Source organism: Hyperolius riggenbachi, chromosome 6 (assembly GCF_040937935.1).
Source record: "Hyperolius riggenbachi isolate aHypRig1 chromosome 6, aHypRig1.pri, whole genome shotgun sequence".
NCBI classification, from domain to species: domain Eukaryota; kingdom Metazoa; phylum Chordata; class Amphibia; order Anura; family Hyperoliidae; genus Hyperolius; species Hyperolius riggenbachi.
Window position 1 is genome coordinate 71,953,895 of NC_090651.1, and position 19,700 is coordinate 71,973,594.

A 19,700-nucleotide genomic window follows, 5' to 3' on the forward strand; every position below is an offset into this window, starting at 1 on the left:
GTGGTGAAGCCAAGCATCAGTATGCGCCACTATGCCTGACAGCTAAGCGTGTGCAGCAGGGAGATCCATAGTTACCATCCTGAGGCTAGAGTCGTTTGGCACTTGCAAAATGTTCAGTGGATCCTGCAAAGGTTTCAGTGGCTTCAGGGGTGATGCCGGGGAGAGCTGGAAGCTGTCTGATAGCCTGACATGTTTCGCCGCCTCTCGCGGCTTTTTCAAAGGCAAACAGCAAGGTATGCAGTATGCACGCCATGACGGCGTATTTAAACATTATCATATGAATCCCAGGCCCGCCTGCCCCCGCCCGCGTCATCGCCCACGCCCACCATGCGCGACAGGGACGCATCGAGCGGCAAAGCGCCGCAGGACACGCCCCCCGACGCCCAAAGCGGATGTGTGGGCGGCGGCCCGCTGGAGCGCAGAAGGCGCTCCACCATGCCAGCCAGGAAACGTATGACGCACCACAGCACGGCAGGCGGCGGGGCGACGCCCAAAGGCAAAACCAGGGCGGGGACAAGCGGGGCAGGGAGCCGATACCCAAATGCATCCAAAACGTTGGCTTCACCACGCTTTGTCTCAAGCACTCTCATTCATGGCTTTGGCGTGCATCAAGTACATGCTGCCCTGACTCTTTCCCTGCGATTGGGGGACTTTCGAATATATCAGGCTGTGACTTCACCTGTTGATGTCTGTCATACACATGATGCCTTTACATACCTACACCTTTGCTTGACCGCATGCCTGTGCAGGAACTGATGCTGCTTCATGCTTTTTAATTGCTGCCTGAGATCGCATGTGATACTGCTGTTCATTAACTTTTCTGCTGGACAAGCTTATAACTGTGCATCTATATGGCTTACCTTGCTCAATATACAAGAAACATATATTCCTGGTCCATGCTTGAGATTTGAGTGTTGTTATATGCTTCTGAGGATCGCAAGATATCTTCCTGGAAGTGCAACCTTTTTTTGCTTTTCAGCTTACTCTGGAGTCCATTGGAGGAATACCACTGTCCTGTTGCTTCAGTGTCTGGACACCGGGCCTAGCCTGTTTCAGTGGGTCTCATTTTTTAGGGTGTGTGAGGACTGCAGCCTCACTTTTTTCTCTAGGTGGGGGTCCGGGGGGGCCTGGTTCAGCAATTTATTTCATTTTAATAGTTCTTCTTATTGAAGGGATGTTGTGGGTTGGTGGTTTGTATTTTAAATTTGATACGGAATAAAGTTGTTTGTAATTTCTCATGCACCCAATAGCCAATTCTCAATTTTTTCTCATTAATATATTCATATCATTGGCAGGATGCATGGGTTTCGATTATTATAATAATTCATCATTTAATTTATATGATCACGTGTTATCCCATTTGACCAATTTTTCCCAATCTTTGAGCCATTTTTACATATTCTAATTGGGGTACTTAGCCCCCTCTGGGGATTTTTGGTCAAGGGATTATAGATTTGGAGTCAGGGCAAGCATTAGAGAGACTATTTGCAATTTTGGTCATGCTACAGTGGGACGAGATTGTACAACAGGTGGGGGACGAGTGTGCCCGTGACAGAGGCGCGAGGAATGCGGAGCAACTGATCAATTCCAGTTTCAGAAAATTGGAGAAGTTATATGAACAGAAAAGCCGAATTTGGTGGAATATTAAATTTAATGAAAATTATTTATTGGAAGGAAAAGCACCCCTATGGTTGCGGGTGCAAATTTTTCCTTTCAAGAAAACTTTATCTGATAACTTTAAACAAAGGTGGGAAGAGAATTTTGAAAACTGTTCCAGGGTTATGTTGGGTCTGATGCAGGAATTGGAAAAGGCGGATTTATCTGAGATTGATCAAAAAATTGCAGATATACTGGATTCCTTGAGTAATGTCCAAGAACATTCCTTGTTTTTAACAAGAAATAGCAAATTGAAATCTCATATTGAGAAATACAACAAAGAACTGGTCACCAGAAAGGATAACAAATTTGAACGTGACAAAACTGCTTATAAACTTGGATACGCTTATAAGTGGGGGAAACTACCCCCGAAAGGTAAAAGACCGGTTATCCCCAAACCTAAAAATCCGCCGCAAAATCCACCTGCTGAGGCCCCAAGTGATCCTGGTACCAGAGAAGACTCTGACTCATCGGTGGGTGGGGGGAGTGAGGCCTCGGGATCCTCCCACGGACAGGGTTCGAACGTTCCAAATCGACCTCTGACCAGATCTATCACGGGTGGAAATCTTCCCAAATCAAGCAAGAACAGGGATAGTAAGAAAAAGAAAGACAAGGATAAGATTGAAGGAAAGAATAAACCTAAAATCGGCCCCATTAATAAATATCTTACAACCAGCGCCAGTGATTCACAAGAAGAGGAAAGTGAGTCTAATCTGGGAGCATGTGGTGGTTCGGATTCTCAATCCTCCTCTGTTTTTTTAGGGGAGGACGGAGAACCGACCATTTAGAACAAATGGGTCCTTTGCAGACGGATCGATCCGGGAATCAAGTAAATTTACAAGTTGTCAATATATCAGGTCATGATTTATCCCAGGGGGTTAATGACCTTCTAGCTAAGGGCCTTGGTTTTTGCCCTACCAGCAATCTGGATCGGTTTGAATTTGTTAAGGACCTACATTTGTTTGGACGTAACCTCACTTTGAAAACTCTACACAAAAAGAAAAGTGAGTCCCCTTTAGGTGGAGCTATAACGGATTGGAAGGATTGGTCCAATCGTGATTATCGGGCCCTGATGGATCTGGTCAAATTAAGTGAGGAAAGTGATCAGGTGGGAGACGAGGACCTTTTTGGTTACAGTATACCCAGTGACATGGTGAGTGAACAGATTAACAAACAATTCCGTCCCAGATCCGCCGCGTTCCCTCCCTCTACCCTGTGCCCTAGTGTGCACACATTTATCTCTCTGGTGGAAAAAGATATCCAGAGGCTATGGGTTGAAAAAAACAAAATGACAAATCTCTCCGAAAGCGAGGTCTTGGCACTCACCGAGCTGCGTGAAAAGAGGGATCTTGTCATTAAACCATCAGATAAGGGAGGGAACGTGGTGGTCATGAATACGGAACAATATATCTACATGTGCCAGAGAATTCTAAGCAACAAGGAATGGTACCGGAGGGTCTCTGCATCCAGGGTTATCAGTAACCAACGGGTACTCTTTGACATCATTGATGATGCCGTAGGGAAAGGAATTATTACAGCCGAGGTTGGCTCCACTTTAAAGGTCGAGCACCCCGTGGTGCCAACTTTTTATGCTTTGCCAAAAATTCATAAGAACGCATCTAGACCTCCTGGCCGACCCATTGTGTCAGGTAATGGATCGCTGACCGAAAAGATCAGCATATATGTGGACAAACACCTACAACCACATGTCCATCGGCTGCCATCCTTTGTGCGGGATACACTGCACCTTTTGGGAATCCTGGAGGGTATGCAGTTACCGCCTAACACACTTCTGGTGACCCTGGATGTGGAGGCCCTCTATTCCAGCATCCCACAGGAGAGAGGAGTCAGATCGGTATGCAATTTCTTGTCTGAAATGGAAATCAATGAGTCCCCACACAACCAATTTCTTCTGGACTTATTGTCTTTCATTTTGCAAAATAATGTCTTCGTTTTTGATGGGGTTCACTACCTCCAGGTGCAGGGGGCGGCGATGGGGACCACGTGTGCCCCGTCGCTGGCCAACCTGTACCTGGGGGACTGGGAACGACGCCTGTTCGGGGATGACGCCCTCGTCGAGTACCTGTGCCACATTTTATCGTGGCACAGGTACATCGACGATGTGGTCATGTTCTGGACGGGTGGCGAGACTCTATTGGATGAGTTCATTTTGATTCTTAATCAGAATGACTGGAACTTAAAGTTTACTATGGAGTGCAATTTACACTCCATTCCTTTTTTGGATGTGAGAATTGATGTCAATGCTGAGGGGTTCGTGTCCACCCAGCTCTTTCGTAAACCCACGGCATCCAATGCATACTTACATGCCAATAGTGCTCACCCAGAGCATACGATACGAGGAATACCCACAGGTCAATACCTGAGGCTACGTCGGAATTGTACCGATGATTTGAACTTCGAGAAGGAAGCCAAGTCATTACGCTCCCGCTTTAGGGAGCGAGGATACAAGGATAAATGGCTCAAAAAGGCATATAAACGAGCTAAGGCAGCTAATCGCACAGATTTGCTTGTCAAAAAGACCAAGGTGATTGATACCAACAGCACAACACGTCTAATCACGCGTTTCAATGATCAGAGGAATGAGGTGGAGAATGTCCTCCGTCGGCATTGGCACATCTTGACATCCGATAGAAATCTTACAGAGTTTGTGTCGCCTACGCCGCAAATCACGTATAGACGAAGCCCCACTTTGAGAAATATACTCACCTCTAGCCATTTTTGGGGTAGGGAGGGACCCAATAGACATTGTACGGTAACCGGGACATACACATGTGGGGGTTGCGTATATTGTCGCTATTTGTCAACTGGCAGGTCAGTGATGTTACCAAATGGTCGCAAATGGTGGTTGCAACATTTTGTAAATTGCAACACGGTAGGTGTTATCTACCTCCTATATTGCAAGTGCGGATGTTTTTACATTGGCAAGACCGCAAGGGCTTTCAAAGAGAGAATTAAGGACCATGTTGGTGACATCACGACCTGTAATTTCAAATCCCCCATTTCCAGACATGTACATCTTGAGCATAGGGGCAACCCTAGCTTCATTAGTTTTGTAGGTCTGGATAGAATACATATACATCCTAGAGGTGGCGACATTGATAGAAAACTGTTACAACTTGAATCCAAATGGATCTTCAATTTAAAAGCTACGGAACCCAAGGGTCTAAATGATAGCATTAATTATCGGGTTTTTTTGCCCGAGTAAGCTGGATTTGCTTGGTTGCTCTGTATTGCTCCCCTCCATCTTTTCGGGTATCTACTATCCCTACTCTGCATGTGCTTCTCTGCCCCCCCTGTGGCTAATGTTTGACCATTACTTACTGGGTGCACTTATAGTTGGACCCAGCGTTCTGTAATATTATTATTTTTGTCTGCTCTCCTCGCCCTGACTTCATAGAGTTTTCATTATAGTATAGGCTTGGGACATGGTCATAATGCGCGACCCTGGTCCTGTGATTGTGATCGGTTGTCCGATCTTTAACCAGGGTCGTGCATTTCCATGTCTCTCCTTTGTATATACATTTAAATATGCATTAGCTTGTCTGGTCCTGTGGATATACAGGTTACAGGGCTGTGATGGCTATTTTTTGAATTAACGTTTTGGATGCATTTGGGTATCGGCTCCCTGCCCCGCTTGTCCCCGCCCTGGTTTTGCCTTTGGGCGTCGCCCCGCCGCCTGCCGTGCTGTGGTGCGTCATACGTTTCCTGGCTGGCATGGTGGAGCGCCTTCTGCGCTCCAGCGGGCCGCCGCCCACACATCCGCTTTGGGCGTCGGGGGGCGTGTCCTGCGGCGCTTTGCCGCTCGATGCGTCCCTGTCGCGCATGGTGGGCGTGGGCGATGGCGGGGGCAGGCGGGCCTGGGATTCATATGATAATGTTTAAATACGCCGTCATGGCGTGCATACTGCATACCTTGCTGTTTGCCTTTGAAAAAGCCGCGAGAGGCGGCGAAACATGTCAGGCTATCAGACAGCTTCCAGCTCTCCCCGGCATCACCCCTGGAGCCACTGAAACCTTTGCAGGATCCACTGAACATTTTGCAAGTGCCAAACGACTCTAGCCTCAGGATGGTAACTATGGATCTCCCTGCTGCACACGCTTAGCTGTCAGGCATAGTGGCGCATACTGATGCTTGGCTTCACCACGCTTTGTCTCAAGCACTCTCATTCATGGCTTTGGCGTGCATCAAGTACATGCTGCCCTGACTCTTTCCCTGCGATTGGGGGACTTTCGAATATATCAGGCTGTGACTTCACCTGTTGATGTCTGTCATACACATGATGCCTTTACATACCTACACCTTTGCTTGACCGCATGCCTGTGCAGGAACTGATGCTGCTTCATGCTTTTTAATTGCTGCCTGAGATCGCATGTGATACTGCTGTTCATTAACTTTTCTGCTGGACAAGCTTATAACTGTGCATCTATATGGCTTACCTTGCTCAATATACAAGAAACATATATTCCTGGTCCATGCTTGAGATTTGAGTGTTGTTATATGCTTCTGAGGATCGCAAGATATCTTCCTGGAAGTGCAACCTTTTTTTGCTTTTCAGCTTACTCTGGAGTCCATTGGAGGAATACCACTGTCCTGTTGCTTCAGTGTCTGGACACCGGGCCTAGCCTGTTTCAGTGGGTCTCATTTTTTAGGGTGTGTGAGGACTGCAGCCTCACTTTTTTCTCTAGGTGGGGGTCCGGGGGGGCCTGGTTCAGCAATTTATTTCATTTTAATAGTTCTTCTTATTGAAGGGATGTTGTGGGTTGGTGGTTTGTATTTTAAATTTGATACGGAATAAAGTTGTTTGTAATTTCTCATGCACCCAATAGCCAATTCTCAATTTTTTCTCATTAATATCTGCAAAAGATCTGGTACTCCCAAAGATCCGTTCCTGCAAATTGCATTCATAGTCATATTCATATGAATATGAATGATCTGCAGATCATCACACACACCTTGTTTAACTGACATTCATCTGCAGATCAGATCCACCAGGATGGATTTTTAGATCTGCAGATAATGGTCTGATCTGCAGATGAAATGATGATCTGTGGAGGTCCCAGAGACCTCCATGTGAGTGAGGAAAGATGGCATAAGGGAGGACATTGTAGTAAAAAAAAAATTCTGCTTGGGCTCCATCTAAGATGAGATGTATTTGGTGATGTGGCTGTTGGTGTTTGCTTCTGCTAGGTGTTGATGCTAATGTCCTCTGTCCCAGGTGCAGAGTCAGAGCCCCTCTGATCTGAACGATGTAGATGGGGAACACATTGAGGGTGGCAGTCACCACAATGGCTTCTCTGATCCTCAGGAAGAGGAGCGGGGTCGGCTGTCCTATTCACTGGAAGCGGAACACAGGTAAGAGCGGACTCACTGGAGCAACAATGCAGCCTTCTTTCTCATTCTCTATTACTGAAATCTATGAATAAGGATAATGCCGCTTCTTGTCAAATTCAATAGATAAAAGACAAGCTTTACATATATTATAGCCTCTTCAGGCACCCATCCTTTATACTAAACTGAGACTGAAGGCTTACTCTTTTTATCTATTGAGTTGGCCAATAAATGTCATCCTCATTCACAAATGTCTGCTTAAAGCAGAGCCGAGATGAAAAACTAACTATAACAAGTAACTTGTCTATATATCTTATCTAAAGTTTAGATAGTTTACACAGCAAATCTAGCTTCAAACAGCTTCAATAGAATATGATTATTTCTTCCTGTGATACAATGACAGCAGCCATGTTTGTAAACATTACACACAGGCAAGCTTATCTGCATCTTGAGCACTCAGCCTGTGAAAAAAATCCTAATCTCCCCTCCTCCTCCCCTCTGCCTCTGAAATCTCTGGGTAGTAATACCTCCCCCTCCTCCTACCCAGACTGAGCTCCCATGAGCCCTTGCTACTGTCTGAAAATGCCTTGGCTCTCTGAAAACCTGTGGGCGAGGCTTGTTTAGTTTATAGGGAATAAGAGTATAAAAACAAAAGCGTATTTGGCTTGAGGAATGCCCTATAAACAATAGGAAAGGAACATAATTATGCAATGAGTAAAAGTTCATCTCGGATCCACTTTAAGCTGATGGCTAACCTGGTACAATGCTCTGCTCCTTTTACAGATTACTGAAAGAGATGGGCTGGCAGGAATCTCCAGAAAATGAAGATGACTGCCTTCCACTCACAGAGGAGGAGCTGCAAGAGTTCCACATGAAATCCCAGCAGGTGAGAAGCCTGAACAGTTGCATTAATGGCATTTTTGCACAAGAAATTGCGATCGCACTGCAGTTGCTACTTCATGGTGCTATACGATGGGTGTCGCACAATTTTTGTTATAAACTTGAAAGCAAAGGCATGATAAAAAATGCTTCAGAACCGACATTTGTGATAGATTGCAAAGACATAGCAGTCTAATTGCATTAATGGAAACGTTACTGCATGATTGGCATGGCAGATTTTACTATAGGGAGAGGTACATAGTGGAAGCATGTGTGCATTGTAAGCTGCTGAGAAGGAGCACTACTACTCCAGCAATGTTGGGGAACAAAGAGGGAAGTTCAGTTTACAAATAATTAAACATAGAAATCATTGGATCAAGGGTTCTAAGCAGGGCTGTGGAGTTGGAGCAATTTTGGGTACCTTGAGTCGGGGAAAAAATGCACCGACTCCTAATAAATAGAAACTGTAATTAAAATAGAAAATATGATAAAATGTTCTATTTCTCAGATAAGTCATCATAAATAATTTATATACACATTAATAGCTGTGCTTAGTCCACAGAAATGAAATAAACCAAAATAGTTACTTGTGCTGCTTCAATAAAGCAGTCCCTGTATTTTTAAAGTCAAATATACATATCTGATTGTGACTGTACAGTATATATGATGTGTACACAGGAATCTCTTATATATACTAAATAACATCTATGCTGTAAGCATAAAGCCTGATGTGTAGCCGTGTCACTAACAGAGATGGTCAATGAGATGGAAAAAATTCTGCGTTGATGCTGATTTTTGCAAATGTATGCGCTCATGAAATCAAATAATTTGATATGTTAAAATTTGGTTTGGTGACTACGAATTAAAGGGTACCTGAGACGGCTGAAAAGAAAAGTGTTTTTTTTTTATACATACCTGGTGCTTCCTCCAGCCCCCTTCAGGCCATTCAGTCCCTCGCTGTCCTCCACCACCTGGATCTTCTGGTATGAGTCCCGGTAATTCAGCCAGTCAGCGCTGTCCGGCCACATGCCGCTCCCACAGCCAGGAGCATTCTGCACCTGCGCAATAGTGCTGCGCAGGTGTAGTACGCTCCCGGCGGCGGAGTGTGTGCATGCGCACTACACCAGACTGGCTTGAAGTACCTGGACTCATAGCAGAAGATCCAGGTGGCAGAGGAGGATAACAAGGGACTGATTATTATGAAGGGGGCTGGAGGAAGCCCCAGGTATGTAAACTTTTTAATTTCATCTCTCAGGTTTACCTTGTTACACAGTAGTACTATACTCTACATATGCACTCTCCACAGAGCTGCAGGGAATCCACTGAGAATGTTGTGCACATTGAACACAGAGGTGTTGTCTATCACCCATAAACCTGGTTCAGATTGTGCATGAAGAATGTGTTAGTCCCAGTGCACACCGGGCGGATCCGCCGGCCACATCCACCTGAAAATCCGCGTGGCTAATGTATCTCTATGGGATGGTGCACACCGGCGGTTTGAGGTTTTTAGCAAACCGCAAGCGTGCCTCTTGCTGCACGTTTGCGGTTTGCTTAAAACCTCAAACCGCCGGTGTGCACCATCCCATAGAGATACATTAGCCACAAGGATGCTGAGGCGGATGCGGCCGGCGGATCGCATCAAGATCCGGCCGGTGTGCACTGGGACTAAACTATCATCCGCACCCAAATCCGCTAGCGTTTTGTGGATCTGCTAGCGGTTTTGGTGTCCACTGGGCCTAATAGAGGAAGAATCGCCTTATTTCCCTGCAGAGTACCTGTACATCACTCTTACATGTACCCACAGTTACATTGCCTAGGGCCTGATAGATGTTCTTGTTCCGGTTTGTACCTTTTACAAGTACTCTTACCAAGGACCAGTTTTAGTCTATGACTAAAGGGAATAAATATAGTAGTCTACATATCCTTCTCACTTCAGTTGTCTTTTAAAACTCCTAAGTGTTGGCAGTTAAGAGACGAATTTCATGTTACATACTTTCAATAAACAAGATTGTAATATGCAAATTAGAGGAGTTGAAGTCGGTGGAATCCTAAACTGAGGAGTTGGAGTCGGTGGATTTTTGTACCGACTCCACAGCCCTGGTTCTAAAGGTGCGTACACACATGCGACTATAGTCGTTTGTAACGATCGTTCCCCGATCTTTACTAACGACGATCGTTACAAAAAACGAACCACCGACTATTAAAGAGAACCCGAGGTGGGTTTGAAGAATATTATCTGCATACAGAGGCTGGATCTGCCTATACAGCCCAGCCTCTGTTGCTATCCCAAACCCCTCTAAGGTCCCCCTGCACTCTGCAATCCCTCATAAATCACAGCCACGCTGCTGACAAACAGCTTGTCAGAGCTGGCTGTGTTTATCTCTATAGTGTCAGTCTGCTGCTCTCCCCGCCTCCTGCAGAACTCCAGTCCCCACCTGCATCCCTTCCCTCCCTGCTGATTGGAGGGAAGGGATGGGGGCAGGGACCAGAACTAAGCAGGAGGAGGAGGAGCAGCTGAGACTGACACTACACATGTAAACACAGCCTCACAGCACGGCTGTGATTTATGAGGGATTGCAGAGTGCAGGGGGACCTTAGTGAGGTTTGGGATAGCAACAGAGGCTGGGCTGTATAGGCAGATCCAGCCTCTGTATGCAGATAACATTCTTTAAACACACCTCTGGTTCTCTTTAAGGCAAATGACGAACGAGCCAAATCGCTACAAAAGAAAGTTCTGTCTCGGCGGATTTTAACCAACGACGATCGTTTGCAAAAGTAGTACATCGTTGCAAACGGTCGTTCGTACTAGGCTTGACATGCGCATTTCACTATTTCTCCCTGAAACTTCTCATTTTTATGCGCAGGCGCAATAGTTGCTTTACGTGATGTAACGTTCGTTCTAACGATCAGATCGTTACACACATTTAAAAACTAACTTTACTCAGGTCGTTCTTTCATCAATTAAAAGCTCGTTCGTCGTTCTCAACGAACGATCGTTGTTGCATGTGTGTACGTAGCATAAGTAGCATCGTATACCAGGAGTATAGAAGAGAATCACCCCTTAAAGTGGTTTGAAACTCCGACATAACATTCAATAAAAATGTTTTCCTACTTTTTATTACTCGTACAGTTTTCATATTTGCTTTTGTGCATAAGTAATATTGTCTGTTTACAAATTACAAGTTTTCAAAGTGTAGTTCATCTTGCCCTAAATGCTGTCATTGCATTTTATTCAAACTGCTTTTTATTATATATTAACATCTTCTGAGCTTTTCTGGTCCTCATCAGTGCATGCAGGGATTGATATGGCTCTATGGGATAAGGCTTGACCCAGTACTAAGGAATACCCAGTTAGCTCATGGTGACCCAGAACCACTAGGGAAGTATGAAGGGCTAAAAGAGCTTTTTTTTTTTTTTAAAAAAGTACTCTACTAAAAATGTAGTTTTGTCTTCTCAAAACAGAAGGCATTGGCTATAATTCAGCTTCAAGTGAGCGATTGTGGTTTCCCATGATGTATCACTCCCGAATATGCAAATCTTCTCTTCATGCCATGCACTGATAAACCAATGAAAAAAATAATCTCGCATTCCATAAAACTTTTTTTTTTTTCCTTGTAGTCAAAACATAAAGCACAAGTAAAGTCTAGCATAAGTGTACAGCTCCCAACTCCTCATTACCTGTATAGTAAACCCACCTGCCTTTGATCTAAAAGTAAGATCTTTGAAAAATGCAAACCTTGTTCTCTGTAACAGTTCATTACATTTAGTGGGCAAAACAGCCATCTTGCATAAAACGTAATATCCAGTTAAATAAGAAATATTTGTAGTCAATATGATCACTGTAACTTGCACATGGAAGCTCTCTGCTATAAATGAGTCTTCCATCTCTTGTGTGTGGGTAACCTGGATAGTTCCTTAAGACTCTGTGGCACTGAGAAAGCTCCCAGGACAACTACTCCTTTAATGCATTTTTTTTAATTTTTTTTTTTTTTAAAAATTTTAAGAATGTATTCGTTAGCTATTGCGGGTAAAAGACAGAATCTTCAACTTCTTTTAGCACTGTATCCTATTCCCTATCCCCAAGGTTAACCATTTTCATATATAAAGCTCAGCCCTACGGAGATCCCAGGGACAGAAAATGAAAGCGAATTACACCAGTGGGAGGCACACACACTTCCAAATGTTTTCAACTTCTTTCCATATTGTTTAAGACTAAGGATGAACATCATGGCAGTGAGAGTTAATTTACCCGGATGTCTGCCTCTTGCCTCACCACTTGATCCTCCCGATACTTCCTGTTTCGCAGCTGGAACGTCCAATGTGAAACAGGAAGCATCGGGAGGATGTTGCGCCGCGGACATCCAAGTAAGGTGACTCTCACTGGTGTAACTCTCAGACACAATTGGGTACAGTTGTTGCCATCCTGATGCAAACTAAATTTAAAAAAAAAAATTCTGGACCTTTTTTTTTAAATGTGAATAGTAAAGTTAGTAATTTGACTTGTTTTTTTCTTGCAGCTGAAAAGGCACAGCATGGGACAAAATGGCTTCCTCAAACAAAGATGTGCTCTGCTGGCTTGGCGCGCCCCTCTGACCCCCGACCCAAGCGAGTGCTCGGAGACGGACTCAAGCAGCTCCGACACTTCAGATGACGAATCCTGATTCTTAGAGACTATGACAAAAGCGCCTCACCCCAACTGTTTCCTGTGTTACTACCATGTGCAAAGTACATTGTTAGGAGATGAGCCTCTCACAGAGAGACATCCAGCCAGGTCTAAACTGAGGCTGTTGTTTAATTTACAAAAAGTGTGTAAATTGGGCAGAAGGAGAGGGCTCGTTTTGTCCTTTCCTTGCTTCTAGGCTCACAACCTGTTTCTGTGCGTTCCAGTGACAAGCAGATGATTGTCTTTCTCTCCTGTTTGTTTTCTCCTCCTCGTTTTAATGGAGTCCAGCCTACACATCACTGCAGACGGCAAAGCTTCTAACAGTGCTTGGATAAATCAGACTAAACCCACTAAAATCAATCACTGTTTGGGAAAATGCTCACCTGGTATTTGTGATTGCCCCAATTCGCCGAGGTAGCTTGATGCTGCGCTGCGCTAGTCACGGCGGGTACTTTGGAGCAAAACCTAGCTTTGTATTTTGTTTTAAGGGGGAATAATTTGCATCTGTAAAATATTCAGAGGAATTACCTTTTTTTGTTTGTTTTTTTTCTTTTTCTCTAAGCCTTGACATTCAGGGTGGATTGTAAAATAAAAAACGAGATTTGGGGGAAAAAAATGACCATTCTTGGGGGAAGAATTCAAAAAAAGATTATTTTGATAACATTATTTACAGATTAAAGAAAGCTGGTTACCTGTATGTGAGGGCGATGTCAGCACAGCAGCTAATAACTTGGAAATAAATATTTTGCATCAGTTTGCCAAAGAAAGTTGTGTTTTCTTTTTTCCAGCTTCATAAGTTATGCCTGAAAGTGTCTTAAAGGGAGCCCGAGGTGAGAGGTGTATGGAGGCTGACATATTTAGTTTCTTTTAAGCAATACCAGTGGCTTGGTTGTCCTGCTAATCATTCTGGCATCAGTAGTGTCTGATAGACACCTGAAACAAACATGCAGATAATCTTGTTAGATTTTTGTCAAATATCTGATTTGCATGCTTGTTTAGTATCTATGGCTAAAAGTATCAGAGGATCATCAGGACTGCTAGGCAACTGGTATTATTTAAAATTAAATATGGCAGCCACCATATTCCCCATACTTCAGGTTCGATTAAAAAAACCTTCTGGCCAGATCCCAATTATTTGTCTTTTATTTTCCCCTACTTAATGTAAGACCACAGTCCTAAATATCGTTTTTTGTTGTTTGTGATTATTGCAGAGAAGCTTATTTAAACATGGGGTGCATACATTTATCCAATTTTTTAATGACTGACAAATTTTACCAACTCCATGTGGTTTGAGAGCTTACTGCACAATTTGTTCCTAGTATTCAAAATGTGTTGGCCGTCATGCTACACGGAAGTGGTAAATTTGGCCAATTATTCACCAATCTAAATAAAAGTAAAAATCAAAGTGGTAGAATTGACCTTCCAAATTTGGATGTGTGTAATATCCTGAATCCTCTCCATTGCTCCATGATCCCCTCTGCCTCCTTAATTATTATACCCTTGTTACAAGCAATTAGAGGAAGGATTTGTAAGATCCAAAAAACAAAAAAAAAAATAGCATTAAATGGACGTACATATAATTTAGCTGCCGGGAAATTGGGGTGCAGGATAAAGCCAAGAAATTGTTAACTCCGCTCCTGCAAAAGTCCCAGCAGCACTAGTTACTATTCCCCTTCCAGGCCGCTGTGGACTCAGTCAGGAGGTAAGATGCAATTCAGCTGGCACCCGAATTACACGGTTTTCAAAGTCATTTGGGTTTGGTCTCTTGACGGCGCCAAAATTACGGTCTAAGAGCCGATTTAACCGTAATTCCTATTATGGTCTATGGTGGTGTGTTTCTTTGGTTCGCTAAATGGATCCGATCATTAATTTTTTTTTGCATTTTAAAAAACGAACCTTCCCAAAATGGAGGTCCGTAATGGTGTGTGCTGCTACCCTCGGATGATGTAGTCTGGGGGATGCAAGTACGGCTGAATTGCAGGGCACATTCTTGGCCCCGCCAGGTATACAAATGCAGGTGCTGTAAAAGGTGCTGATAAGCTGTTGTCAGGAGAAGATATCTCGTCATTCAGGCCAGATGATCATTACTCCTTAGGTAAGCAATTGTTCTCCACTGAACCCTTGCACCCCAGCAGCACACACTCTTATCAACTTCTTACAAGTTTTGTATTTTAAAATGCAAAGAATCAATGCTCTGATCGCGTTTAGACAATATAGAGCACTCATAGGTTGATTTAAAGTGTACCAGAGCTCACCGAAAACAAAGAATCGATACTTAAAGGGAATGTCCAAGCAAAATAAAAAATGAGTTTCACTTACCTGGGGCTTCTACCAGCCACATGCAGCCATCCTGTGCCCTTGTAGTCACTCTCTGCTGCTCCAGTTCCCCGCTGGCAGCTCATTGCGTACATTTTTACGCATTCCCGCTAGTACAGGAACATTAACACATACATTTTTACGCGTTACTGGTTCAATGCGTAAAAATTTACGCATTGAACCAGTAACGCGTAAAAATGTATGTGTTAATGTTCCTGTACAAGCGGGAATGCGTAAAAATGTACGCAATGCGTCCCGCCGACCTCCGAGGTCGGCAAGCTGCCAGCGGGGGACTGGAGCAGCAGTGAGTGACTACGAGGGCACAGGATGGCTGCATGGGGCTGGTAGAAGACCCAGGTAAGTGAAACTCATTTTTTTATTTTGCTTGGACATTCCCTTTAACCCGGGACTTCTTCCAGCCCCATAAGCACGTGTGAGTCCAATGCCGTCCTCCCGCGGTCTGCTGTTCAGCCGCGATCAGCCCTGGTAACTGGCTCGCTCGCCCCAGTCGAGGTCCTGCACATGCGCAGAAGACTGGCGCAACTGAGCCTGTTACCGGGGCTGAACGGCAGACGGTGAGGGACTCGCGTGTGCTTATGGGGCTAGAGGAAGCCCCGGGTAAGTATCGGTTCTTTGTTTTGCTTGGGCTCTGGTTTCCTTTAAAGGTACAGTACTGTAACTTTTCTCTATGCAGAAGACTGGTGGAGGAATCTGAGTCAGGCATGGGGAGAGAGGACATTAAATTAGCAATTTCAGCATCTTTTAACTCCAGGATGTAATGTAAACAATTTGTAAGGCTGGTCAATGAGATACCAATGTTTTTTAGCTGGTACAATATGTGTTCTAACGTTAAGCAAATGTATGAAATTGGAAGTAGACCATGTGTTTTGTCCATTTGCAAGCTTGCGTATATTAGTGCAAAATTTGCATCAACTCTAAATTATTGGCATCATTGACCCATCCCATTTTTAACAGCCTGTTAGAAATGGAATGGGTCAATGAGAAGCCAATAATTTGGATTTCACCTGGGATGTGAAGTTGGAGTCTAGCAATTTTTGGGTACCTGGAGTCAGTGGTTTCATAAACTGAGTCGGATGATTTTTGTAACTACTCCACAGCCCTGGATTTCTCTCTGGCCATGAGAAACTCTTCAGTCCTAGATCTGAGACCAGAAACACAGTTAAAATCACAAACCCTCGTCCACATGACAGCCCAGGGGCCCCAGGTCTCTCTCACTCACTGGGGCCCCCAAACCACCATGCGACACCTAGAGGGAAGTGCGGGCCTACACGGGGCGTTAGCAATTGTGTTTGTTGCAGTTGGCATTCAGTTTAGAGGTGGTGGGGTGAGTTCCCTGGAGGTGAGAGGTCCAGGGCTTGCCCGCACTTCCCTCTAGGTGTCGCATGGTGGTTTGGGGGCCCCAGTGAGTGAGAGAGACCTGGGGCCCCTGGGCTGTCATGTGGACCAGTGTTTGTGATTTTAAATTTATTTTTTGCAGCTTCTAAGATGCGGTTGACAGGTGAGTGGTTAGGGAGGGGACCGTGTGGGAGATGTGCCTACACGGGGCGTCCCTGTAAACGACGCAATTCACGATTGCGTCCAACCGAAGCCTCCCACCTGAATGCTAATCTATGTAATTCCTGCTAGGTATGGTACAGCAGGCAAAGGGTGTATGACAGTGCACCTGATTGGCTGACTGGCGTCTGCTGGCCAGATAGAGGCAGGATATTGCTCTGGCTGGAAGTTAGCAATTGTGTTTGTGCCAGAAACACAGTTCAAAGAAATACTGTGTGGGTTTGCAGTGATTGTAAACTGCAGGTACCTCTTTGTTCTGCTTCCTCTGGGAGCTTCTGATTTCAGATGACAACTCTACACAGGCCCTCTCTATTGAATTTCAGCTACTGTTGTCCACAAACTAGTGAGGTACTGAAGGATTTCTGACACACACACAAGTAGTACCCCTATATAGTGTAGTATGTCATTTAAATGGAAGAACCATTAAAAGAAGACATACTCATAAACCCAGGACCTGTCCAGCAACCATAGTAAGCGCGTTTGAAGAAACCTGTCTTAACTTGGATAGTTTGTAGGATTCAGGCCACTCTCCAGAAAAAGTTGTGTAGGGCAGTGTGCCCGTGAGAACTACTCTAAACTGCAGTACCCATCAGATGAGAATGGAGGCGCACGTGAGCCGATTCCTAGCACTTCATTTGATACAGTATAGACCTAATGAACCAGGTATAACCTAGGAAACAAGTTGCCGTTTGTATCTAATAAATATTTTTTATTTTTTTTGGTGCTAATTTGGTGTAAGCTTGTTTACTTACCATGTTTTAAGAATTTTATCATACTAGGGCAGCCTCCTATCTATTCAGTGTCGGACTGACAGGTAGTACAGCTGAGAAAATCCACTGCTGGCCAAGCAGCAGTAATTATTATTGATTTATAAAGCGCCAACATATTCCGTGGTGCTGTACAAAGTAAGAAACAAACATGGGGTACATACAAAATACAGACAATGGTGTACTCTAATATACAAGATACATAATTAGTGACAAAATACAAAAAAAAATATACAGCATACAAAATACAGAATTGGTAATGACAGTGATAAAAATAACATGATGAATAAGATGTATAATGAATTCCAAGACATAAAAGGGGGAGAGAGCCCTGCCCTTGTGAGCTTACAATCTAAAGGGAATGGGGGGAAACAAGAGGAGGGGTAGTATACGATAAAATATATAAAGGCATTGTGTTTTAGGATACCTAGTAGGAGTGCAATTTGGTCTTAGTACAAAGGGAAGTGGCTTAAAGGACTTCCGAGGCCAAATGTTCACCCCCCAAAAATAAAAGTTTAGATACCTGTATAACTTTGGTGGACACGGAGGACGCCGTCCGCGCCCTCCGTGCCGTTCCGCCGCGTCCCCGCCTCTCAATATCCCCCCGAATGGCTCCCGACCCCACGGCCAGGGTCGGGCCCTGCTGCCTGTATAAAGATGGGCGCTGGCCGCGGCTGCGCACTCTGCATGGCCGCTACTGCGGCTGCGCAGCTCTAGGGCCAACCCCCCGATCCACGGTACAGGAAACAGCCTGTTGCGTGGATCGGGGGGGTTGGCCCAAGTGCTGCGTAGCGGCCATGCGGAGTGTGCGGCCAGCGCCGGCGGCCATCTTTATACAGGCAGCAGGGCCCGACCCCGGCCGTGGGGTCGGGAGCCATTCTGGGGGATATTGAGAGGCGGGGACCCGGCGGAACGGCATGGAGGGCGCGGGCGGCGTCCTCCATGTCCACCAAAGTTATACAGGTATCTAACTTTTTTTATTTTTGGGGGGAACATTTGGCCTCGGAAGTCCTTTAAGGTAGCATATATTCTTGTTGGAACAAATGAGTTTTTTAGAGAGCGTTTAAAAGTAGCAAAGGTTGGCGAGTGACTGCTGTTTTGCGGGAGGGCATTCCAGAGAAGGGGTGAAGTGTGTGCAAAATCTTGTAAGCGTAAATGTGAGGAGGTGATTCTAGAGGACGACAACAAAAGCTCGTGTGCAGATCTGAGATTGCGATTGTGTTTGTATCTGGAAATTAGTGAGGATATGTACCGGGGGGAGAGATTGTGGAGAGCTTTGTAGGTTAGGGTTAGGAGTTTGAACTGGAGCTTCTGGTTAATTGGCAGCCAGTGAAGAGCTTCACAGGGAGGGTCAGCAGAGGAAGAAAGATGAATGAGACGAGCAGTTGAGTTCAGTACTGACTGGAGCGGGGCCAGTTTGTTAGAAGGTAGTCAACAAAGTAGTATGTTGCAGTAGTCCAGACGAGAAATTATAAAAGCATGTATTAACATTTTGGTTGTGTCTTAAGTGAGAAAGGGACGGATGCGATATATATTTTTGAGTTGGATATGGCAGGAGCTGGTTATGGAGTTAAGATGAGGAATAAAAGAGAGAGAAGAGTCAAATATTACCCCCAAGCACCGTGCTTTGGGAACTGAAGTTACAGGAGTGTTATTAACATTTATAGTTACTTCAGGCAGAGAGGTGGCTGCATGCAGAGAAGACTTGCTATCGACTTCTATTGGGAGTGATAACAGTCCTGAACATGCTTTTTCATCTCCATATAAGATAACAAAGGGGTTAAAGGAAATATAAAGGGCCATATCTTATTTGAGGTCACCTGACATCTCTCAAAATTTACCGACCAATTTAATTGCTGGCTTAACCTGAGCAATGTCTGAGCAAGAATACACTCACCCTAGTACTGTTCACCTGGGCGCTGCTCGTGGCTGCTAATCTTCAACACCATGGCACTGCTGCCTTGCTCTCTTGGGAGATTCTCCCGCTTTAATCTCTAGCCACCACTTAAGCTCCAGGCACCCTGGAGCTCACCTGACGTTCGTCCACTGCACGCCAGGCTCCCCTGGCACAGTCCCTCCACGCTGAACTGGCGGGCCTACCACTGCCGATCTCTTCGGAATTCTGATTGGAGTACTGAACATTGGAGCCCCAGGAAAAGCATCTTCATAGCTCACCAGTGTTCTGTTTAGAAGGTGGAGAGTGGCGGTAGGTTTGGCTCAAGCTGGCGGGGAGCGACGGTGCCAGGGGAGCATGGCATGTAGTAAGTGTTTGGGGGAGAAGCAGCAGCGGGCGACAGGTGCGATGGTAGTAGCAGCCAGGAGATTTTTCAATCAAGATTTAAAGGAGAAGATGAGAAGGAAATGAAAGAATTGACTGATGAGGGGAAAAAAGTTTACTTTTAACTTTACTTTAAATGGGTAGAGGGTCGAAAGTGAAACTATTTACCTGGAAAGGGATGGACATCTGGGCTCCCAGATTTTACCATAAGCCTCC

At 44.9% G+C, this 19,700-nt stretch overlaps 2 protein-coding genes across 4 annotated transcripts in view; one reads left to right on the top strand and one right to left on the bottom strand.

The window, feature by feature from the left end:
- Positions 1 to 13,315, top strand: part of GPBP1L1 (GC-rich promoter binding protein 1 like 1) — a 91,982-nt gene extending 78,667 nt beyond the window's left edge. For all 3 annotated transcript variants that reach the window (XM_068239491.1, XM_068239492.1, XM_068239490.1), the window contains exons 10-12: positions 6,894 to 7,030; positions 7,790 to 7,892; positions 12,403 to 13,315. In XM_068239491.1, coding sequence (XP_068095592.1) covers positions 6,894 to 7,030; positions 7,790 to 7,892; positions 12,403 to 12,546 — 384 coding nt within the window. In that variant the 3' untranslated portion in view covers positions 12,547 to 13,315. The remainder of the gene's footprint in view (positions 1 to 6,893; positions 7,031 to 7,789; positions 7,893 to 12,402) is intronic.
- TMEM69 (transmembrane protein 69) overlaps positions 1 to 19,700 on the bottom strand; it is a 152,003-nt gene that overhangs the window by 110,795 nt on the left and 21,508 nt on the right. The window lies entirely within an intron of this gene.